Raw genomic sequence first — 25,716 nt, 5'->3', positions numbered from 1 at the left:
TTTGTTCAGGAAATACTCAGCAATATTCAAAAATGAATTTCTGAAAAGTATACTTACTTACTTGAAAAGCAAGTTCAGTAAACATGAATCACAGGAGGAATAGAATAAACAGAAGAACAGATGCAGAAATGGGAGAAAGATTGCTTGCAATATAATTCTGCTTTGCCTGAAGTTTGCAACTGGGACAGTTGATTGAAGGCTCTGACTACACCCTGGCAATATCTGACTAAATAGACAGGCACGCTTCAGTTTGGAACAGCCATTGGAAACTAAATCATATGGTAATCATGTTTTATGTTCTCTGCCAAAAGAACATGAGAATTAAAAAACAAGACACTTGTGGGCTGAACCACATTTAATATATCCACTATTTTGGATATCTCTCTACAAATTATCAATGAACAACTTTGCAAAGAAAGCAAAACTCAGACATTTGTAAAAGCTCAAGCAATCTATGGAATCCTTTATCCCCAGTCTCTCTTTTAGCTTCCTTATATTTCTAAGTTAACAAAGGCCGCTATCTGAAAACAAGAACTGCAGTATTCCTACTTGAACGTTTTTTTCTCATTATGAACATAAATACTATTTTTCTGATATGCAATAAACAAAATATACTTAATTAAATACACTTGACATACACTAATTAAACACCGTCAAAATGTATCCTACTAAAATTTATGTAGAAAATTTAATCTGTGCTACATTGTAGTAAATAACTTAAGTAAAATGTTTAAATAAACAAAAGTAATTTTGTTAATCTCCCATTCTTTTTGGCTAAGAGATGTACAAGAAACTTGCAATCCCATTCTGCTTACTTAGTTCATACTCCTAAAACAACATGTTTTATATTGTGTGTGTCAGTTGCACACAAAACAGCTGCAAAAATAGAAATTTTACTAGAGAGAATCCTAGGGGGAAAATGAAAAGATCAACCATCCAAGAAGAGCCTTCACAATACTGTATTCTCAAATATAGTGTTTCAAAATGTCATCATGAGGGCACCCCACCAAATGCTTTATGTTGCAAAATAATTTGATAATAAGCATTGCAATGATTAGTTATGCTTATGAAAATATCTTTGTACAATTTATTTAATGAGATGGAGTATAAAAAGTCAACTGGTCTCTTCTAGTTCCCACCATTTGCATGCAAATTTCATGGCTTCCTTGTTTTTATTTGCTGAGTAGTATTCCATTGTGTAAATGTACCACAATTTCTGAATCCATTCTTCAACTGAAGGACATCAAGGTTGTTTTCAGCATCTGACTATTACAAATAAAACTGCTATAAACATGGTTGAGCAAATGTCCTTGTATACTTGAGCATATTTTGGATATGTGCCTAGGAGTGGTATAGCTGGATCTTGAGGCAGTACTATTCCTAATTGTCTGAGAAAGCACCAGATTGATTTCCAAAGTGGTTGTATAAGTTTACAAGTGGGGTATCCCAGAAGCAGAAAGATACACATGGTATATACTCACCTATAAGCAGATATTAGACATATAATATAGGATAAACATACTAAAATCTGTACACCTAAAGAAGCTAATCAAGAAAGAGGACCCTGGATAAGATGATTAATCCTCATTCAGAAAGGCAAGTGGGATGGACATCAGGAGAGGGAGAAATCAGGGAACAGGACAGGGGCCTACCACAGAGGGCCTCTGAAAGACTCTACCCTGCAGGGTATCAAAGCAGATGCTGACTCATCGTCAAACTAGGCAGAGTGCAGTGAATCTTATGAAAGAAGGGGGAGATAGAAAGACCTGGAGAAGACAGGAGCTCCACAAGGAGAGAAAAAAATCTGGGTACAGGAGTCTTTTCTGAGACTGAAACTCCAACCAAGGACTATTCATGGAGATGACCTAGAACCCCTGCACAGATGTAGCCCATGGCAGCTCACTATCCAAGTGGGTACCCTACCAATGGGAACAGGGACTGTCTCTGGCATGAACTCAGTAGCTGGCTCTTTGATCACCTACCCCTGAGGGGGTGCAGCCTTACCAAGCCACAGAGGAAGATAATGCAGCCACTCCTGATGAGACCTGATAGACTAAGATCAGATGAAAGGGGAGGAGGAACTCTCCTATCAGTGGACTGGGGAAGGGGCATGGGTGGAAAAGAAGGAGAGAGAGTGGGATTGGGAAGGAACGAGAGAGGGGGCTAAAGTTGAGATATAAAGTGAATAAACTGTAATTAATGAAAAAACATAAATTAAAAAAAAAGAAAAGGAAAAAAGTCAACTGGTAAAAATTGCTTGAAATACTCATAATATTAAATGCAAAAGAAAGGAAGATGTAGCCAAAAGGCAATCCATAAATACTGGCTATTAAACTCACTCTTGTACAGAATTGTGTCTGCACTGGATCTTTTTCCTGGGGATGAATGTATGTTCTCTAATGTAGGGTACCTTTCCAACTCTACTATTAATGCAATCTCAACATTCACTGTGCTGTTTTGTTCTTTTGTGTTAGTTAAGTTGTAGTCATGTAAGACTGGTGATAACAAAGGTTTGGAAGGAATTATGATTCAACAATTGGCAAATTTCCTTGGAAAAAAATGTCCATGTCAAATACAGACACTGCATAGTTACTGGAATCCTGATAGCACAGCCGCCTATACTTGATGGAGTGCCACAGACCCTAAAGGTTGTATACATTTGGGTATGGAGAATGGTATTATAGAATTTGGGTATCAGCTTGGGTATCCCTCTCAAAGTCTAAGTAGACTCATTCTGCATCAAGGCAACAGAAAGAGCATAAATCTAAAATTAATCATGCTACTGGAATTAATTTTTTTTTTAGTAAGGATAGACCCCACATATACAAGGAAAAGTCTAATTGTGAACTAGGAAACTGAGGCTCTGAATGAATTAATTGAAAGATTTATTCAAAGTCTGATAGATAGTGACATAACAGAGTCTCTGACTCAGATGTGTTTACCTCCAGTCCAGTGTTCATCCAAGTTTGAATGGGAACCTGTGTTTGAACATCTTGTATAAAATGAAAGGGCTGGCTCAGAGCAATGTCTGAAACACAAGTACTAATCCATGGAAGTTTCTGGTTCCACATAGAAACTTGAAGCCCACTTAGAAGTGGACATTCCATGATGGAGACAAGCTACAGCATAGGGCCTCATTGGAGTTCTGTGTAGAATTTTATTTAAAAAAAATGGCTAAATAAAAATTTGAAGACAGAATTTAATAAAGACATGTTTGTGAATTCTGCAAAATGCAAAATCATTTTGTATGTTTCTTAATAGAAATTTACTTACTTGAGGCAAGCAACTTAGAGCCATTTTGAATATGACAGGGTTTTTATTTTCATCTGTTCTTAGGGATGGATATGCGACAGTAAATTTGGAAAGCATTGTTGTGTGTATTTTCTGTGCACATTAAGTTATATTGGTAAACTTAACAAATTGGTAAACTTAGCAAATTTATTGGTAAACTTAACAAATTCTAGGCAGTGTTCCATGAGCTTTCATATATTAAATCATTTAATCCTTGTACCATCTCAATGAAGTATAGATTCTGTTGTCATCTTCATTTTAGAAATAAATTAGGCTCAGAAAGATTAATTCACTATCCTATCACATAACTAGCAAGTGTTCAGCATGTTGATGCCAGATCCTTTGTGCCATGGCGTATGATCCACGAGACATTGTTCACTGTAGTCATCACGGTGTACAGACAACTTTCTCCTCTGTAAATTACATTTCTCCATCGTTGTCCTTAGTAGCAGTAATGACCACTGAATTAGCAACTTGTGACAACAACCTTCATTAATAGAAAACCAACTAAAGTGCAGATACTGTCATGTGATCAAAATGTTACATAATAAAAATTAGTTATCTGACCGAGAAATATCTTTTCCTCTCCAGGTGCTGTGGCCTTGGACTCCCACAGCTCTTTCTGAGAAGTTTCCATTAATAACAGTATCGATTGAAAAGTGCCTTCTTTATTGTATTTAGTTGTCCCTAATGTAAAAACTACATTTCTTCATTATTTTCAATTTCTGCCTATTTTTCAATAATAATGATGATATTGACAATCACATGTCCCCAGTCTTTCAAAGGACACCTGCTACCATTTCTTAGTTTTACTACAACTTCATACTAATATACCATATTCTAGGTTCCATTGTTAATGCTGGCATGTCCCTTCTGTATGCTCTTCCTGGGAGTTTTCTCTCCAGGGCACATTTATGGCTGCCACTCTGCAGTTAATATTATCTGCTCCGTATTACCTGGTCTTATAAAATCCAGTTCACTTCCTCAGACTGGCATGGTTTAGCTTCCACATTTTCATACTGATTCAGGTCTCCATCAGTTATTGCCACGAGGGCTGCTCACTCTTAGGGCTAAGTACAGGGCACCCAGGCCAAACTAGTTTAACCATCAACATTTTAATGTAATCATTCCATTGTGTTGGAATATTTTTCTTTAAGAGACTTATCTCTCCTTCAGAACTGCTAATTTCACAGGCCTCAGATTCACTATGACAGACCAGTCTTTTGCACAATTGCATGCACTACTTAACAGGTTTTATACAGTTTATAAGAAGTACTTAATAAAAACCTAAAGAAAAAGTCATTGCAGGTCCAGAATTCTAGACTTGACTGGAGAAGTTCTTTCTTATGTGAGACAGTTGCCTTTTAGTTTTGCCTCCTTAATATCCACTCTTTCTTCAGTAGAGAAGAGTGTCCTATTAACATTGACATTCTTCCCCTTTAGTCACTGCAGTTCACTGAAAGTAGAACACAGAATTCATCTTTCCATTGGCAGATTACAATTAGTTAATGCTGTTTTAATAAATGTTTAATTAAATGAGCCATTAAGGAACATAAGATTTTCAAGAGGTCTGGCAAAACTGATTGATACCCTATTTTTTGTGTTTTTGTAGATGATAATAAATCATCAGTGTTAAGGTTAATATGCTGTAATAGATGCACACCATCTTAAAGTAGCAAGCTAATCAGCAATGAAAACTCTGCCAAATGTAAATTTAGAATCATTACTACTTTTATGCTTTACTTATGTGCTTTAACTGTTCACAGCCTACCTGAATTTAATATATTGATTTCAACTCTGGACCATTGTGTGATTGTGTGTGTGTGTGTGTGTGTGTGTGTTACAAAGTGATAAACTTTTCATGTCTTAACCCAAAGCTGTACCAGTGAGCTATATTCCTGTGACACTTTAGGTGTTTATTAAGAATACAAAGTGCAGAGTCAAGTCTTAGGTTGGATATAGTCAAAGGTTCTGGAAAGCAGAAAAGAGGTGGTCACAAGCATAACAAATATTTCTAAAAAGAGATGCCAAGTGAAACCACACATTCAAGTTTGGTAGACCAAGTTATCGTGCAGAATGAAAAGGGAGTGTTGTATCCTACAGCTTGTCCCGGCAACAGTAAACAAGCTACCAATAGTCAGACTGCAGGCACACAAGCCGACAGTTAAGACAAGTCATTATTGTACTCAGTTCATACAAAGAATGAATTCATAGACATAATGATTTTACCCTCTTCGTTATGGTGTGAAGGATTGTCTGAGCCCGGACTTAATTGTTGATATCTTAATACTCAGTGTGATGAGTTAGTGTGATGCTCTGGAATGCATCATGATAGCATGATAGCACTGTCATGAATGGAGTTAGTGCTATTATGAAAGAGACCCCTAAAAGCTCTCTTGTACTCTTTCTACAATCAGAGGCTACACAAAGTCCACAGAGGGTAGCCAGGAAGGGCTCTTACCATGCTGCTACCACTGTCTCCTTCTCATTGTTTATAAACCACCCACCTTTGTTACTCTGGGATATGGTCACTGGAAAAGATAGTCCCTTGCCTCTCATGCACCTCAGTATGTTTACAGAATAATTTTTTTAAAGTTTTTATATGCTTGAATCTAATATAATTGGGTGTATTCAGTGATTAATTTATTAACTCAGTCAGTAAATATTAGTTAAGAAGACATCCTTGGTGCTGAGTATGTGACTAATGTGTGACTAATAAGGCAGAATCTTTTCTCACAGATAAGTAATTCTGGACAGTAGCAAAAGTCATAAGGAAAATATTTGGCATTGCAGAGAGCAAAATTTCTGGCAGCAGAAAAAGTGAATCATTTTTTTAACTTTATTTTTTTTAATTTTTATTTTTTTAATATTCATCATAGGTTATTTACTTTGTATTCCAACCATAGTCTCCTCCCTAACTCCCTCCCAATTCCACCCTCCCTTCCTCATCTCCTCTCTGTCCCTGCTAGGGGAGGTCCTCTTCCCCTTCCATCCGACTGACCCTAGCTTATCAGGTATCTTCAGTACTGGCTGCAATGTCCTCCTCTGTGGCCTAGCAAGGCTGTTCCTCCCTCGTGGGCAGGGGGAGGTAAAGGAGCCAGTCCTTGAGTTCATGTCAGAAATAAGAAAAAGTAAATCTTATGGCAACCAACTGACCTAACTCTACTTCTGCATTTTCTCTTGCTTCCTTGGATTATGAGCACTCTCTTTTTCTGTCTCTCTCTCTCACTTTTTCTCACTCTCCGTCATCTCATAGTTTTTATTTTACATAAAATGGAGAGAATAGCTTTCCCATCATTGAGCCTATGTTCCCCATCTCCACAATTTTTCCCCCTATGTGTCATGATGTCTGGTGAGCTGAAGCCCATGGCAAAATACATGGTCACTGGGCTTTAAGTTCTCTCCCAAATAAGAATGTTCTTAAAGTCATTCTGCCCATCACACTCCTCCTTGAAATTACTTCTTCCCTGAAAATAGTTGTGTTTCATAGAGAATTCGTATTATATGCCAAAAGTTAAATATTGCAAGTTTCTCTTTATTTGTCAGAAATTATATTTATTTTATGTATTTATAGACATTCAGAAAATATTTTAGCTTTCTAGAAAAACTAGAGATTCATATTTGCCCCTCACCTTCTCTCAGCCTAATTTTGCCCAATATTAATGTCTTAACATGAGTGAAATATCTTCACTATAATTCATAAGCCATTGCTCAATCATGTTACTTACTTAACTTCAGGGATTAATTTACAAAGCAATTCACCCATTGTTTTGTAAAGGTCTGTGAGTTTATACAATGAGTGAAATTTAATGAAGACCTGGTTCTCATCCTTTTCTTGAACAGCAGATATTACTTGAAATTATATCAAAATTTTATGTTTTCTCCTTGATTATTTTCTGTGGCTTTTATGGTGCTTGTGGTGTTTGTTATGTAGTCCACCTTAAGCTAATTTTAGGGGAAATGTACTATCTGTTCAGATGTGTTGTTTCATTGTCTCAAATGGGGATGATCAGTTGTTCAGCATATACTGTTTTGATTCCTCTAGCCTTCTAATGAATTTCAGTTTATGTAATATCAGTTCACTGGTTTTGCTTCAGTCCGGTGCTAGTTATTTCCAAATTTGAGGCATTTTATACACTTTAATTTCAGTTACAGGGAATGTAGGTGGGGTGCAGCAGTTGGGTGCTTACTGCTTTGGCAGAAGGTCCAAGTTCGGTTTCCAGAACCCATGTCTAGTGTCTCACAACCACCTCCAGGGGCGCCAGCACTTTTTTTCTGACCTCACAGGCTCCAGCATATATGTGCCATACACTGTCTGACATACATGCACACATACACACACACACACACATACACACACACACAAATTAATTTTTTTAAATACTCAGTTTCAGTTGCCACAAAATAACCTGTTTGACCTAGCTTGGAACACACCAAGTCTACAGAAGAAGTCAGAAAGGACAGGTCTATTAATAATATGGGTCTTCCACTCCTGGGGGATGGGATTTCCTTCAGCCTTCACCACGATTGTTAGTATTTATTTCTTCCAAATACTTTTCTGTTTTTTTTTTCTAGTTTTTAAGTTGGAAAATTGGATTGATGAGTTCCTATCTTTCATCTTTCCTAATGCATAGAGTGCTTAAACATTCTCATCATTATTTCACTGTAAATATTCATTTCATCTGGCTCAAATGTTTAATTAATTTTGAAAATTCATGACTGACACACATTCTCTGAAGATGAGTTATTTAATCTTCCTTTGCTTTCCATCTAGCTTTCTGATTTCTTTTTCAGTTTCTAGTTTAATCATGCTTTAATTTCAGAGTATATTTTACATAATTTTCACTTTAAAACATTTTAAATGTAGTTCATCTCCTCAAATATGCTCAGTGTCTATGAATATCCCAATATGTGAACTTGTGAAAAAAAAAAACATGTTTTGTGCTCTTATGGGATGAAGTACATTATAAAGGCAATTAGGTAAGAATGATGAATAGTGCCTTTTACCTCATTGATATTTTTCTGGTTTTGATATTTTTCTCTCTGCTGAATCTGTCAATTAGCAATAAGAAAGAACTAAAGTATTTTAATAGTGAATTATTAATTTCTTCATGCAGTTTATTATTAGTAATATCAGATTTTGATGTCATTTTATGACACATTATCAGTAAAGATAATAGTTCCTTCCAGGACAATGGACACTTTCATTATTATACAATGGCAATTTTTATTCCTGACAGTCACCTTTGGCTTTGACTTAGCTTTATCAGAAATAAAGATAGCCATTTCAACTTTGATTCCTGTTGACATGATATATCATTCTCCCACCTTCTACTTTTAATCTCTGGGTATGTTAACTTTGAAAGTGAATTACTTGTAGATAGCACATTGTTGAATCATTTTAAGAGATATACTTAGATTTTTTTTAATGATTTTTTTGTGTTTTTATTGTGCATGTGTATGTCATTGTATGGATATGTTTATGTGAGTACAGGTGCTACAAGAGAGCATCAGCTTCCATGGAGCAGGAATTAAAGGCAGTTGTGAGTCACCTGACATTGATTTTGCAAATCAAACATGGGTCCTCTTAACCACTGTCATCAATTCAGCTGGACTTTCTCTTGTAGTTGATATGTTTTGTTTTGTTTTAACAATTACTTGTAAAACAAAAAGACAGCTCTTAGAATGTAACTTACTTTCTTTAATTATAATGTAGTCATTCATGTGCTCATATTTACATATAAAAATATTTTATAGTCCAGATTGAGGATATAATTTAATTTTGATTATGGTCAATGTAATTTTTTCTATTAATTGCAAATATTTAAGCATAGCGTGTTCAGAATATAATTTTTGAAATTTATAATTATTATGTGTATAGGTATATAATGTGTCAAGACCAGAGGACAACTTTGTAGCATCGTTCTCTTCTATCTTTATGTGAATTCCAGAAACTGAACTTGGACCTCCAGGCTTTTTTAAAAAAAAAACTTATTGAATGATTTTACCCATTGGTCCATCTTGCCATCACTTTTTAGACATATTTTAAAGTAATAATTTATGACAATTTGTTCTTTATCTACTTCTGTTAGCAAATCAATCAAATGAGAAGTTGAAGCTTACAGTTTGAAAGAATTGTTAACTACAATAGAGTAGTTTCCTTCCGAAAGGGAGGTAGTACTCAATTTGAATTTAGGAAAGATAACTCAAGTGTCAGCAAGAGGAGGGATGCATGGCAGAAGCTGGAAGAGAGCCAGAGCTGATGTGGAAGCCAACTCAGGAAGACAAGCAGGTTACCTGCCATGATAACTTATATCAGAAGACAAATGGACTATACAAATGGTAAGGAAATGTACTAAAGCATAGAATTTGATTGTGAATGATGTGTAGAAGAGGGGAGTGTTAAGGGTGACCCAGCAGGTCAGGGTTCAACAAATTAATTAAGACTGGGTAAACAGAAAAACAGTCTAAAAATGATAAATAATTAGTTCACTAGCCTTACAATACAGATGGCTAGTTATTTCTATTGATATTTGAACTACATGCTTTTTAAAGAGTGAGGATCAAAAGCTATTAGAAGGTTACAAGTACAAAAAGGTTCAATCTGTTAGGACCTCCAGAAAAGACATATAGGCAAGGAGATAGGCAGTTACAAACTTATTAGTTATTAGACCATAAATTTATAACATCAATACAACTTTTTATTGACATCAATTATACTGAGCCATTCTCAGACACTGGCTATTTCTAGCAATCATGCTATTTTGAAATAAAATCAGGAATCTTTACTGATGACAAAGAATTAAGCAGTGCAACCACATGAAATGATTTTAGTGGACAAAATATTGTTATAAAACACCATAAACTTACTCATATCAGAAAGTTCTTGATTCTTGATGAGAAGACAAACAGGGCATTTTTTATTTCCTAAATCCAGGAAGGAAGCAGAGATTCCAACTCTCCCTCTCATTTGATACAGTGCTTGAAGCCCTAGGGAATGGCAGGAGAGCCTATGACCCCATCAGAAGCAGTGGTTCTATTGTGTTTCACAGGACAAAACTCAGATCTCTCAGCATCCTACAGTTCCAGAATCCTAAAAATCCCATGAACAACTTGCACTTGATTTGAAGGACATTGGGACAATCCCATCTACTCCTTGCAGTGCAAGAACTTTGGCCATCAGGACTCCAAACCCTGTCATCATTTTTATCCATCCTTTAATATATTGAAGCTCTCTTCCTAGATTCATGGCTTAGGATTTGAAGCTAATATCACCCATGTTTATTCAGTTGGAACTGGGAAGTGTATGTGAGTGTGAGTGTGTGTGTGTGTGTGTGTGTGCGTGCGAGTGTGTGTGCATGTGTGCTGTATGCCAAGGAAATGTTCCAGAGTCATTGACACTTATCGAATAAATAGTTGGAAGCTCCAGGACTCCAGGCACCATGATCACAACTTGTATCTTTTATACTTCTTCTCACAAAACCTAAAGACAGTATCTTCCACAGTGAATCTACTTTGGCCAAAGCTGATGTTGGAAAAATCACTGGTATCATTGTGCCACGTGTCCCAAAAATGGTTTCTTCTTTTTTTTATAACCTTAACACTGCATTTGCCAGTATCATGCACAAGAGCATCACTATGTTCCTTTCATAGAAACAGCAGAAGATAATTATTTTCTGAAACTTCAGAACTATGAGTATATCTGAACCATACACTTGTCATCACTCATTCCTGTCTTGTGGTACCTGGAGATAGATTGTACATCAACATAATTGCTACCATGTATCAAAGGACTAAAGAGGCTTGATTCTATAGGGGTTGATAATATACACATTGGAAGTCTACATCATCTGAAAAGATGAACCACTACATTCATGAGTTGCTTGAATCTAGACCATCAAGTCATTCATAGACTATTTGACACTGGTTACACCTAAAGAAATCACATGGGCACTAAACTTTTTAAGTCATCTGGACTTTGACAGAGGCTCAACTGAAACCTCACATCTTATTTAAATGAAAACATTGTTATCATCCAAAACATACTCAATAAAATAAGAAAAGTGTTTTATTACATGTCCAGACATCACTGCAGGGACCTAAGAATCATGAAAAGCCGGGGAACTTTGGCTTGGATACCTCCAACGAGAACAGATTGATTCTCCAGGAATAGATCGCAATTGGAATTAAATATACAAAATGCCTAAAAAAATAAAATAAAATTAGGATGATAAAATATCTCAGCAAAACACAAGAGGATGTGGAGAGGTGACACAATTAAATAGAAATCATATCAACTCATCAGAAATCTTAGAGGCTTTACGATTTCTCCTGATATAAAGAAGCATAAAGAGCAAACATGAAAAAAAAATTCCTAAAATTGGAAGACAGAATAACTTAAGAAAACAACAGAAAAAAAATGAAAGAAATAAAAGGACAATTAAAATATAAAGAAATATAAAAATATTCAAGACACCAGTAAATGAACAATTATTTATATTACACAAGTTCTAGGAGAGCACATATACAGGAAGCAAGGAGACATCATTTAAGAAAATGAAAGCTGAAGAGTACTCACATCTTTAAATTTGGACACAGGCAACCAGATCCAAGGAGCTCAAGGGATCCTGACGAGACTCGTTCAAAAACACCTTCTTCTGTATAATTTTGTATGCAAATGTGAAAGTAGAAGACACATAGCACTTACAAACAGTCCAGGAAAAGAGTCACATATAACTAAAATCTCATTAGACTGACAGTAGAGTTTAAAGATATAGATAGATAGATAGATAGATAGATAGATAGATAGATAGATGCCAGAAGGAAATAGAATGAGATATTCAAACTCTGAAGAAAAAAACAAAACCACATCCAACCAAGACTAATATAACCAATCAAATCTATCATCTGTAAATAAAAGAGGAATAAGTTTTGTTTTTTTTTCCTAGAAAACCAAAAACTGGCAGAATTTACCACCACCAGACCAGAGTCCTTCACTGGAAACAAAGATGTTAACTACTGTTCTGAAAATATATCACTGTACATTTTCAAAGGCAGAACAAATCACAAGAGAGAGAAAATAAAACTTTGAAGAAATGGAGGAGCACCAAATTACAAGATAATTAATCGAAGAAGAAATAAAGGACACACCAAACAAGACGACCGTAAAATGGCTTGTAAAATCACAGCTATAATCCCAGTACTTGAAAAACAGAGTCCACAGGATTATGAATTTGCTGCCAACCTTGTCTAAATAGCTAAACTATCTTATAAATCAGGGAAAACAACACAACTAAAGGGAACTTAAAGGTATAGATAATAACCTTGAATATGTTTACATGTACATCACCAATGCAAAGACACAGATTTGCTGAATAAACAAACAATGACAAGACCCATTTATACAACTGTATGTTGGAAACCCACTTCATTGGCAAAGACAAGTACAGGTTTAGAGTGTTGGAGATAGATAAACCATGCAAAGAAACAGAAAGTAATGAGGATTATAATATGCTGATAAAGGAATCAGTCAGCAGGATGCATATAAATTATAAATATATATACTCACTAATGAACTACAAAATTCATAAAGCCAATACTCATAGACCTAACAGTAGAGACTCACTGCAATACGAGTTAAGACTTCAACCTTTGAGTTTCAGAGTAGGAAAGTAATTCAAACAGAAAATCAGCAAGTAAGGTTTAGAGTTGAGCCATACTATACAATGAAAGGACCTAACAGATATTTAGAAAAATTTCATCCAACAGAAGCAGAATATACATTTTCTTCCCTGGGACACAAAACATACTCCAGGATGGATCATGTGTTAGGTTACAAATCAATAATTTTTAAAAATGAATCATAACATATACCTTTTCAGGGCATAATGAAATTAATTTTCAAATCAACAGCAAGTGTAAAACCAAAACAGGAGCCACACTCTCGTTAAGGAGCCATACTGTCATATGTTGTTATTAAGTCTCCAAAACTTACAAGAGTAAGTTTCTTCTTTCTAAGCAGGTATAACTGCAAACCACGTTTTCATCCTATGGCGAGCTTGTAACTCCGTGATGAACACCCACTCCTTTGCTTTGCTAAACTGAACCTACATATGATATGTGATTGGTTTTCTTTTTTCCTTACGAAAATGTGTCTTCCCAGATAACTTGATGACTCCTCTTCCACCTGGTGTGTTCTTGCACTCGTTATTCCCCCTTTCTGACAGCCAGCTATTTCCATGGCTTTTTTCTACCAACCCTAACCCTTCCCAATAAAACAGTCCTCAGAAGCCAATGAAGGGCTTCTCTCTCGAATCCCAGCTTACGGTGAGGCAACCATCTTGCCCTCCCTTGTGCACCTCTAAATAAAGCTTGCTTAATCAAACAGTTGTGGAAATGCCCCCCCCCCACCTCAGGTATAACATAGATCATATGTTAGGTTACAAGTAAATTATAATTTTTTTAAAAAAGCAATTATATCTTGTCCACATAGCACAATAAAATTAAATTAGAAGTCAATGAAAAGAAGAGCAATAGGTATCACAATCTATGAGGTACATTTTGATTAGTTATTTGTTTATAATAATAAATGAATATACTAAAAGTAAATAGAAAATTTTCAAATAGACAACCTAATAATACACCTCAGAGACTCCAAACAACAAAGGCTGAAAGTTAGTAGAAAACAAACCAAAGAAAAAAAAATAATGAAATCAGAAACCAAAAATCAAGTCAATGAGTTAATATTTTGAAAATATAAACAAAATTGCCAAATGTTTAGTCAGAGAAAAAGAGAAGGGAACTAAATGAATAAAATCAAAATTATGAAAGGAGCCACTACAACCGATACCACAGCACTATGCAGAATCATAAACTACTGTAGCAACTGTATACAAATAACTGGCACAACTAAAGGAAATGTTCTGAGAGGGAAGCATTTAGGGTCATTGTGCTAACTCAAAGGAGTACAATATAAAGACTGTGTACTGTCAGATTCCTCTTATATAAGATGCCCAGGAGAACTAATTCTGTTTAGAAAGAAATGAGATCAATGGCTAGCAGCTGTTGCTAGTGGGTACAGAATTTCTTTTGGAGTAATGGAATGTGACTTGGATAGACATGACAGATGCTATTAGATGGGATTAGAGATTCTTTCTTTTTTGAGAATTCTAAGCATCAAATTTACATAGCAAGAGATGCAGATCACAGCAAGCAATCTCTATAAAACTAGCACTACTGAGGTCTCCCTCAGAAGCAAATAAACTAGGGTCTGTCTAGTATTTGGTATGCACTGAGTGACTAAATCAGCTCTGCAGTCCTGCTGGTAGAAGCAATTCTCTGAGACTTTCTCTTCTCTTTTCCTGATGGTCACATTGCCATGGCATTACTCAGCCTGACTGACTGAGCTGTCTCCCTGCCTTCTAGGTACCTCTCTGTAGGAGTAGTTGTGCCCTGCCACGGGGATTGTGCCAGTGCTGCTGAATGTGCCGCTGTCTTGCTGAATGTGTCGAGATAACCTACTTTAGATTCTCAGGAAAAGATGTGCCATGAATTGGTTAAATAAACCTCTTTTGTTAAATTTCCGACAATTTCTTCTTTCTTGTCTCTCTCCTCCCTGCCTGTCTCTTTTCATTTTTGCACATGTAGCTTTACTTATTTACCGTTATTGAAATTATACTATTTATTTATGTGCACAGGTAATACAATTAAATCAGTCATATCTTATAACGAAAAAGACCCAACTTAGTAACTACATTTAATGGACTCAATAGCCAAATATCATGAAATAGAAAATGTGGAAATTGCTGTTTAGTGAGGACCCTTTTCTCTTTAGTCAGCTGGCAAACAACATAGAACTTTGTGTTCCAGTTTCAGTAACCACTTTGCATTTTCCACACCTCTCCACGAGGCAAACATTTTTCTACGATACCAGTCACGTCGATATAGGAATGCAGAAGAGACAGTAAAGTAGAAGAATGAAATCTTAAACAATGTCTTATGAGCATTCGGGAGGGACTTTGACACATAAGGCTTCGGTCTCACTAAAAAGGTAGGACTAACTATTAAATCAACCTTGCATGATAACTTTAACAAGTTAATTTATTGTTCAAGAGGAAACCCCAAAGAAATGTCATCAGCAACAAACTGGCATTCTGTGTCTACCAAAACCTAAAGAAGTGCATAATACACAGAGAGAAGCCTAAAGTAACTATATTAGTATTGGTTCATCTATTGTAACATGTTCACTATATAATAATAGAGAGAGCTGCACGGGGTGAGGAGTTTCATGGAAGTTTTCTACTTTTTACCCAAATGTTCCATAATCAAAATCTTCTTCAAGGCATAAACCCTATTATTTAAGAAAATAATTTATTCACAGCAAGTGAACATTACCTTAGAGAAAATTATATGCCACACACAGTAAAAACTATATACCTGAATATACATGCAACTGTGCACATTAAGATAAAATAGCTATACATTACTTTTCACCACAGTTTTCAGCTGTTATATTCTATTATTTTGTCTCCTAATGTAAAGCACATTCCAGGATTAACAGGGTAAACAGGAGGCAAACAAATACAGGGAGTAATGATGAATTCTGCTCACTTGGTAGAAAATGGAAACAAACAAGACCTCAATGGATAGTGTGAGACTCAGTGTCCAGGAAAGATTAATTCCTAAAGGACAGAGGAATGCCAACCATGAAGGTGCATAGCTCCTAGTTACATTTTAGTCCATGCTTACCTCCTTTCTTGTCAGAAAGAGCAGTGGGTAGAACTGTGTACCAAAACCGTATTTCTAATTTCCCTGTAAGTGAGAGTGCAAGGAAAACAGAACAAGCACGTACCAATTCGTCGATGCTGATCCTCAGCACACTCTCATATGCTTTACCTTCTCTATCCTTAATGTGGCAGTCGGCTGATGTGACAGGCAACAGAACAAGGATCAGGGGAGGAATTCCAAAGATATATCTGAAAGAAACTGGACCCAGCAATTAATGAGCGCGTGCTAGATGGCACAGCACGATCCATGAGGTTGTGTCTTACAGCGGGGGTGAACACCCTACGTCTAATAATTTGAAAATACATCTCAATTCTGGCAGAGCACAAAAAGAGTTTTAGGATTATATTGATGACAATTAAGGCCCAGCAGCTGGGCTAGGATTAGGGTTTTTGTTTTGGGGTGTAGGTTGTATCCACATTTAGGCAGCACAGCTAGAATGAAATCACAGACTTCCAGAGAGGGAAGGGTGACAGGTTTGTAATTGGGTTTATGTCAAACATTCCTGAAAGAAAGGGTATTTACAAGAAGGGGTATGCTACAGTTTCCTAAAGTCACACATTCTTTAAATCATATGAAAGATGGCAAGAGAATGTTTAATTGCACAGACCATAGTCCTCATGAGGGCATATCCAGTTCTTTTCTGGAGGCTGTGATGTGGGAGGGGGTCACCTCTTTGGTGCTTGTGCTATGGTAGTTCTTTGTAATGATGGATCTTAGAGAGTTTTTTAAATTAATTAATTTTTTTATTAATTACAATTTATTCACTTTGTATCCCAGCTATAGCCTCTTCCCACATTCCTCTCAATCCCATCATCCCTCCCTCAATTCCTCCCATGCCCCTCCCCCAATCCACTGATAGGGGAGGTCCTCCCTGACCCTAACCTATCAGTTCTCATCAGGACTGGCTCTATTGTCTTCTTCTGTGGCCTGGTAAGGCTGCTCCCCCATCAGGGGGAGTTGATCAAAGAGCCAGCCACTGAGTTCATATCAGAGACAGTCCCTTTTCCCAATACTAGGGAACCTACTTGGAGACTGAGTTGCTATGGGCTACATCTGTGCAGGGGTTCTAGGTTGACTCCATGCATGGTCCTTGGTTGGAGTATCAGTCTCAGAAAAGACCCCTGTGCCCAGATTTTTTTATTCTGTTCCTCTCCTTGTGGATCTCTTGTTCCCTCCAGGTCTTTCTATCTCCCCCTTCTTTCATAAGATTCCCTGCACTCTGCCCAAAGTTTGGCTATGAGTCTCAGCATGTGCTTTGACCCCCTGCTGGGTAGAGTCTTTCAGAGGCTCTCTGTGGTAGGCTTCTGCCCTGTTCCCTGTTTTCTCCCTCTCCTGATGTCCATCCTGTTTGTCTGAGTGAGGATTGATCATCTTACCCAGGCTCCTCCTTCTTCCTTAGCTTCTTTATGTGCATAGATTTTAGTATGTTTATTCTATATTGTATTTATAATATCCACTTATAAGTGAGTATATACCATGTGTGTCTTTCTGCTTCTGGGATACCTCACTCAGGATGATCTTTTCTAGTTCCATCCATTTGCCTGCAAATTTCATGATTTCTTTGTTTTTAATAGCTGAGTAGTATTCCACTGTGTAAATGTACCACAATTTCTCCATCCCTTCCACCGTTGATGGACATGTGGGTTGTTTCCAGATTCTTTGCTCCAGAATAAAGCTGCTACGAGCTTTATTGTATACTTGAGCATATTTTGGATATATGCCTAGGAGTGGTATAGCTGGGTCTTGAGGTAGCACTATTCCAAATTGTTTGAGAAAGCACCAGATTGATTTCCAAAGTGGTTGTACAAGTTTACATTCCCACCAGCAATGGAAGAGGGTTCCCCTTTCTCCATATCCTCTCCAGCATATATTGTCACTTGAGTTTTTGATCTTAGCCATTCTGATGGGTGTAAGGTGGAATCTCAGGATCATTTTGATTTGAATTTGCCTGATGACTAAGGATGCTGAACATTTCTTTAAGTCTTAGAGAGTTTTATCTTCTCAAATCTGATAATGTTAAATCATGCTTTTGTTTTCTATTTGTGTCATTATTTTGTGCATCTATTTTCCCAAAGACCTATATTCTGTTCAAGCATAGCTCTCTTCAGATTCCTTCCTTGTTAGCAAAAGCTCAAACAACAGACTCATGCTAGTCAACTGAGAGCTGATGGTTCATGATTACTTTGGTAAGCTGTGCCAATCAGAGTCAACCGTCCAGTCAAAAGGAATGAAATTTTAAATGGAATCACCTGGGGTAAATAACTAAGATGGAAGCCATTGGTGCCTGGAAACATTAAAATTAACCTATTTCTTCATGAACATACACATGTATTGCTTTCATCTTTTCATGAACACAGTTGTATTAACAATATACTTAACATTTTATACTCAGCATACATATTTTTTAATTTAAATTAATTTTTTAATTTTTTCACTTTACATTCCAATTGTGTCCCCTCTTCATCTCTTCCCTCTCTTCCTCTTTCTTCCTATCCTGCTCCCTTCATCCTCAGAAAGGGGGAGCTCTCCTCCCTTAACAACTCACTCCAGACTATCAAGTCTCTTCAGGACTGCCTTCATCTTCTTTCTCTGTTGCTTGACAAGGCTGCCTCACCAGGCCAGGGGAAAGTGATCAAAGATCAGGCAACAGAATTCATGTCAAAGACAGCCTCTGCTCCACTTACAAGGGAACCCCCTTAGAGACTGAGCTTTCTATAGGCTACATCTGATCCGGGGGAATAGGTCCTCTTCATGCATGGTCCTTTGATGGTGCATCAGTGTAGGCGCCCCCATGGGCCCAGAAGTGTTGGCTTTGTTAGTCCTTTTATGGAGTTCCTATCCCCTCTGGGTCCTTCTATTCCTTCTTCCATAAGAATGCCTGAGCTCTGCCCAAAGTTTGGCTGTGAGTTTCAGCATCTGTTTCAACCCTCTGCTGGGTAGAGTCTTTCAGAGGACATCTATGGAAGGATCCCATTCTGTTCCTTCTCTTCAACTGTTTCTGGTTTCTATTCTATTTGCCCTTCAGAATACGCAGCATTTTATGAGCATTGTTGGTATAATGTTCTTTTGAAATGTATGCACCTTACCCTTGTTCATTCAAATGCTGATTTCTCCCCCCACCCCAACTCTCTGGTTTCAACCTGGATATTACATTGTGATACTTACTCTGAGCATCCTGTCTCAGCTGTGTGTAAACAGGCCAAAATAAAACTAGCCACAATGTTGTGCAAAGGGAGGAGCTAGAGGGCAGAAAATGAGTGGGAGGAGAAGGTGTGAAGGAGGGCAAGGAGAGAGAGCTGGAGGACAGATCTTGGAAGGACATGGAGATGGACTGGACATAATATATAACGAAAAGCAAGTATAATGTGGGAAATCTAAATGTTAGGAAACTATGAGAGCTTGGAGGTTTAGGAGGAGTAACTATTGCCCAGCATTGTGTTCTAGGTTAACTAAATAAACACAGTCTCTGTGTGGTGATTTGGTTATACGCTGTTTAGGTCTAACAGCAAATTACCAAAAGATAAACCAGTAGTAAATATTAATCACTGCCTATAACAGAGCATGTTCATTATTTATGAGTCTAAACAATGTTTCTCTAAATCCAACAGTCTTGGCAACAGCTTCAAGACCGTAAAGGATACTGCAAGGGAGTCATCTATTATATTATTATCAATGGTTCAGTGGACTAGGAGAAGGGGATGTGGGGGAGAAGGAGAGAGGGAGACACTGGGAGGAATTGAGGGAAGGGACCACAATTGGGATAAATGAAAAATATTGTAAAGATTTTTAAAATTAATTGAAAAAACACTCAGTTTGAGTTCTGTAAAAAAAAAAAAAAAAGACAGGAGAATTAACCATAAACTATAGCTCATGTTTTTACAAATAAAGAAAGTGGGCATGATAGAAGTTATGGAATATCATAGAACCTCACCCATAGACAAAAACAACAACAACAACAACAAAAACCAAAACCAAAAACAAAAAACTTATAGGCAACTGAGTCATGCTAAGCACAGGGAAAAGTTCCTCAATGGTTATCCAATATCAAGTTTTTTTTCTGTGTCTATCTCTCTCTATGTCTCTGTTTCTCTGTGATTCTCTGCCTGTCTCTTTGTCTCTGTCTCTCTCTCTATATATGGATGCAATCACACAGAAAAAAGGCAACAATTTTGAAGAAGAGTAATGGAGGTATCTAGGAGAGGTTGGATGGTGGACAGGGAAGAAGGAAAATGATATAACCATATTTTAATTTCAAAAACTCATAGTTCATAGCTTTACATTTTCATAACATTAATGAATGCTTGACATGCTCAGGAAATAATCTAGGAATGGACATGAAATCTATTCACAACTCTCCATTAAATAATTCATTTCAGAGCAATGATTATGATCCTAACCAATTTTAATTGGATTACTGCCATAACCCAGGAACATTGTTAAGTCTCTCTCTCCCCCCTCTCTCTGTCTTTCATGTACCTTCTTATGTATCCATCACTGATGATAATCTATATTTGTATATAGATATATATGCTACATATTTCATTACATATGTAAGGAAAGAGAGACCTTCAAGTTACCCTACTTTTGGTAGCACACAGACAACAGTTGTTAAGATTAGATGTTAACCTGAATCATCTATTTTCTTGGGATTTGATTTTTAAATGCCCATAATCACTTGATAGCATATTATTACACTGATATTTTGCTTGAAAGCCACTTCCTCATATTACCATTTATCTAGTCCTCTCCTATCACCATTCTTTCATCTGGTTCTCAATTACTAACCAATTGCATCATGGCTATCTTAATTTTTATAGCAAAATTCTTTTTACTTCATCTTTTGCCTTACAGGTCTTCAAAACTTATAATTTGGGGGGAGCAGACAAAGGAAGAGATAGGGAAAGTGGCTTGAACTCAAAAAGGTGATGAATTCATTAGTGAAAAGAGTTTAATTTACAGCTATATATAAGTGTTATTTCAAAGGTCCATTTTCCATGTTTTAATAAGTTAATTTGTTTTACTTTCTAAGATTACTAGTTTTCTTTTTCATGCCAGTTTTCAGGAATATGTATTTTCCAGATTCATATGAACTTATAACTGTGCTTAGTGGTGTTGGTTTGATGGAATATTCTTGGCATGTGTGTGCTAACCAAAATTTTCAATTCTAAAACTAGTCTTAAAATATAGTTCTTTATTTGTAGACTATTTTAATTAAATAAGATAATTACTGACAGACCAAGGCAAAACGACACAGCAAGCGTTTAGAATATAGAGACTGGAGGATTAGTCTTGATTTGAAAATGGGCTGTGTGACTGACAAATCTCTGACTTTCATTTTAAACTTCCTGTTCTTTATCTTTAAAATGAAAAGTTTTAATGACTCTTAATGTTTCTCTTTTCTTTCATTTCTCAAACATCTTAACTTCTAAGATTCTATTTCATTATGCATATAGAGGAATTCTTCATATTTAAATTGCCTCAGGCATAATTGCATAAATATACCAAGGTCCAAGATTCATATCTCATAAGTTCCTGGCCCCACCATCAATCGTGTGCGCTATGTTCTTTGATTACAGTTATTTCTTCTATATACATGCACAGTAGCAAGTTAAGATTTTTCTGGCTTGAAGGTGATTTTAACACTGTTTTCCCAATGGGAAAGGAACCCAGCCTTTACCATCATTTGATTCTTTTTGTTTTGTAGCACAGTCCTCAGCCTCCCTCTGAACTTTTCATTAGGTCACATATAAGACAAATTGTAGAAACAATACCAGACAAGTGTTGGCTTGTAGTATTGTCTTTAAATTTCGCAAAGGGATTGAAACTAGAGAATTTGTTTTCAGTAGGGACTTTGGTTAAACCAGAATGATAGCTGTCTAAAAATTCTTGTTGGTTTTTAATGTAAGCCAAATAATACATTCAATCTTCAGCTGCTTAAGTTATGAGGTCAAAGTGGACATAAATAAATTGTCTTCTTCAGTCCATCATATCCAATCATTTATCAGTTTCTTTCTTTTCTTTTTGAAATTGCAAAATAATTATTTCATTTCTCCCATCCATTTATTCCCCTAAGCCCTCACATATACCCTGTCTTGCTCTATTTCAAATTCATGGCCTCTTTTCTCATTAATTGTACTGTGTGTGTGTGTGTGTGTGTGTGTGTGTGTGTGCGCACGCATACACACACACAGATTCCTGACTACATAAATACAACTTGCTCAGTCTGTGTAATCTTACCTGTCTTTTTGTTTTCAGTGCTGACCCTTTGGATAACCAGTTGCCACACTGTTCTCTGGGGAAGACTATTTCTCCCACACTCAGCATTTCTTAGTTGCTTGCAATCCTTTGTCTAGGGTTGAGGCCTTGGGGGCTTTCCCCATCCACCTTAAGAAGTGTTTGTTTAATGTCCTTTCATAAGTCTGCTTCAAATGAGAATTCAATTCTTCAGCCACTTCATGATGTTCACATATACAGGTCACTCATAGTTTACAGTGGAGAGTCTGGAGCCCAATGAATACTTCTCTAGGAGTTTCTAGGAAAAGGCAGTACTCACATCTGCTCCTCAGGTTGACATGCCTGGGAATTCAGCTGTTAGCTACAGAACTACACTTCCCACAACTAACTGCTTGTACACATAGTCAGAGTAAGTAAAAAAAAAAAAAAAAAAAAAAAATCATTGTCTTCTGCATGGACTTCATCAAAGGGCTTCCTGGCCAAGCTCTGAGATTATAGCAAATGCTCTTATTTCTAGGGAAAAGAGTAAACATTTGGACATATTATAAAGTTATCTGTCAAGAGTCAAGATAAAAACACTTCATACACATGGACCATGAGATTGGTTTTATAAAAGAAATTTCCACTTTCGTTTAAGATCTGTACACACTTATGTGAATTTTTAATTCTTTTTTACAACTCTTCAGGCTTCCTACTTTTTCTCAATGCTATGTGTTTCCCATCACTTCACTTTATTAGCATAGGTCTACAACGAAATTCTTAAATGAGGCAACACTACTGAGGGTGAGGTGGCAAATCCCTACTAACTTACTGCCCCAAAATAACAGGGTGGAAACTAAAGAAAAGCTCACTACACAACTTGATGGAATTTAGGCTTTAGTGAATTTCGGAACAAAAATGAAGAAAGCCACTCACTTTAACCTTCAAGCGTTTCACACATTCATATTTTGTTTATTAACATCTTATGTTGCATAGCTAATATGGTTGTATTTCAGGAAATAAAGCCTCCTCATTTAAACCACACACTTTTGCTTTCTTATGCCCTCTTATCTTCTCAGAGTGTAATTCAAGGATTAAAGTCAGGAGAGAAGTAGAAAGGAGCAATTTCAGAACCAAGGGCATTGCAAAGAAAACAGACGCGCCGTTTCTAATTTTACATTAAACTCTCTGGAGGGCGCCCTTACAAATAGTCTCCCATTATTTTCTTGCATAGTCTCTCCAGTCCCTATCCCTTTTACTTGGTTTCTGACAAGCACTTCTTCATTGGGTCAGTTCTTGGTTCCTAGTATCTACGAGAGAGGAAATAATTGGACCTAAGGGAGTGGGCAGAGAAACCACAACAGAGCTTCCAAAGAGCGAGCCTTGGGCTGGCTCCCTGATCCTGACCCCACAGGTTCTTTAGCTTGAGGAAGTATTTACTGTAAAACATCTCCCTTTCCTCAAGTAAATCCTCTCTCTTCGCATTCCATTCTGTTCTTATCTCCGCTCTAACAGCATTTGTTTATTTACTTAGTTTGGTGCTAGCTGCAAGTGGATTCCAGCCACTGTCAATTCTGCTCTTGTCCATTTTAAGTCCTTATTTATTTTCACTCAAATGCAAAACCATTAGATTTGGTCAGGGGGCTAAGAATTTGTACTCATGGGTTACTTATAGTCCTGCCTTCTTTATGTAGCAAATATCTAGAAGGGCGGGGAGGGGGATATGGGTTTTTGCAATCTCAGTCCCAGGACCTGGGTTCCCAGCAAACAAGGCAACATACAGCCTCCGTCGGAAACTCCCAGACTTACTGAGGGGAGAAGAGGGGGTTTTCCAGTGACCTGTCCTTTAGGGTTTAAAAGCGCATCCCGGGAGCAGCTCTTTCATTCTCTAAGAAGTTCTGAGCTGCGAGAGCCCAGCGACTCCCCGATCCCAGGCAGCCTGTGAGTAACTTTGCAAAGCCAGGAAGCTGGGAAGGACTGCTCTGGCGAGGTGCTGGCTAGGGACAGTGTGTGGCTGAAAGCCACTGACTACTGAGCCCTGGCTGCAGTGGCTCTGGCATTGCAGCTCTGGGTCTGGGGATCGAAAACCGGAGTCGGGAACTGCTCCTCCCAGCCCGCCCGGGACAGTATGCCCAGGTGTCAATGGCTCTGGGCCACCGGAGCTCAGCACGGGTAGTGGCTGACCATGGGAGAGGCCGTGTCCCAGCCGGTGCAAAGTACAAGGCCGGGCTATTCCCGGACGTGCAGAGACGCGGGGGCGGGTGGCGCGTCCCGGGGTGTCCCAGAGTCCCCGGCGCGCTAGGCGCACCGACTCGTGCGCACCGGGGAACGGCGCTTACCATGGAACATGGTCTGCGGGAGGTGGGTGTAGTCATCATGACTGGGTCTGCAGCAGGAGCGTGCTCTCACCACCCATAATCACGCCCAAGACCCCGGTCATCCGCCGAGTGGCCGCACGCCGGTGCTGGGCAGGGCAGTCCGGGAAGCTGGCTCCTCTCACCCACTCTGCGCCTGGTCCATCCATTCCAGGAGGGGCCGCATGCATCACCGGCCGGCCAGGCGCTCTGGCTTTGCCATAACTTCCGTAGGATGTGCCAGTAGAGTGAGCAGGGTACTTTCAGTTTCTACTTTGCGCCGGGTCTTCAGGTTCAATGTTTGGGTTTATGCCCTTAGCGTCTTCCCCATGCACCTGGACCAGGATCAGCGGCCGTTGCAAAATTCCAAAGTACCTCGGGAGAAGGCAGCTGGCCTTCTGAATCAGAAAGATTCGGCTGAAAGCCTTTCCAAATGACTTCTAACCGCTTTGGCAACTCTGGGAGCCTGGGAGCAAAAACCACCGGTCACTGGTATGTCCACAGAAGCCACAAAAGTGCGGCAGAGAAAGCTCGCTATTGCAAGCCAGTTCCACTGAGGAGGCGTCGCTGCTACTTCTGCCGCTGCTGTGGCTGGCTGACGTTGCCAAGTCATCTTAAAAAAAAAAAAAAAAAAAAAAAAAAAAGGGAAGTGAAGAATGATTAAGAGGGTCACGCCCTCTGCCCCTCCAGGCTCTCTAACTAGTTTCTTTCCTCCCTGTCTTCTGTGCCATGCACCTGCCCAGTGGTGGTTTAAGAAAAAAAAAATAATTCTTGGGAGCCCACCTATTCTAGTAGGTCGGTGGTAGCTTCGGAAAACCAAAACTGATATTAGTTGGGGGACATAGAATTTTCTCAGGGTAACTGGCTCCTACGGGTGTATCTCCTAACATGGCTAATGAACTATCCATCTCGATTGTTTCATTGAAGATTTTATTTTATTTTTGTAATAGGCCTGAATTGCCAATGAACCCAGCTTAGGTGAAAGTGGGTGGTACCAACCAGTAACAAGAGAGATTATAGATCAGAATCTTGTCTACCCTTTGTCGAGAATTTGCTCTATGCCAGTTCTGTG

The 25,716-nt window shown here is 37.9% G+C and overlaps 1 protein-coding gene across 1 annotated transcript in view; it reads right to left on the bottom strand.

The window, feature by feature from the left end:
• Il7 (interleukin 7) overlaps positions 1–25,200 on the bottom strand; it is a 44,672-nt gene extending 19,472 nt beyond the window's left edge. The window contains exons 1-2 of the mRNA XM_055603139.1: positions 24,630–25,200; positions 16,142–16,275 (exon numbers count right to left, since the gene is read on the bottom strand). Coding sequence (XP_055459114.1) covers positions 16,142–16,275; positions 24,630–24,639 — 144 coding nt within the window. The 5' untranslated portion in view covers positions 24,640–25,200. The remainder of the gene's footprint in view (positions 1–16,141; positions 16,276–24,629) is intronic.
• Between the last annotated feature and the right edge of the window lie 516 nt (positions 25,201–25,716).

This window comes from Psammomys obesus, unplaced genomic scaffold (genome assembly GCF_907164565.1).
Source record: "Psammomys obesus unplaced genomic scaffold, mPsaObe1.curated_primary_1811, whole genome shotgun sequence".
Taxonomy (NCBI): Eukaryota; Metazoa; Chordata; class Mammalia; order Rodentia; family Muridae; genus Psammomys; species Psammomys obesus.
Note: the sequence above shows the minus strand (reverse complement) of the source record. Positions and strands in the feature narration are given on the sequence as shown.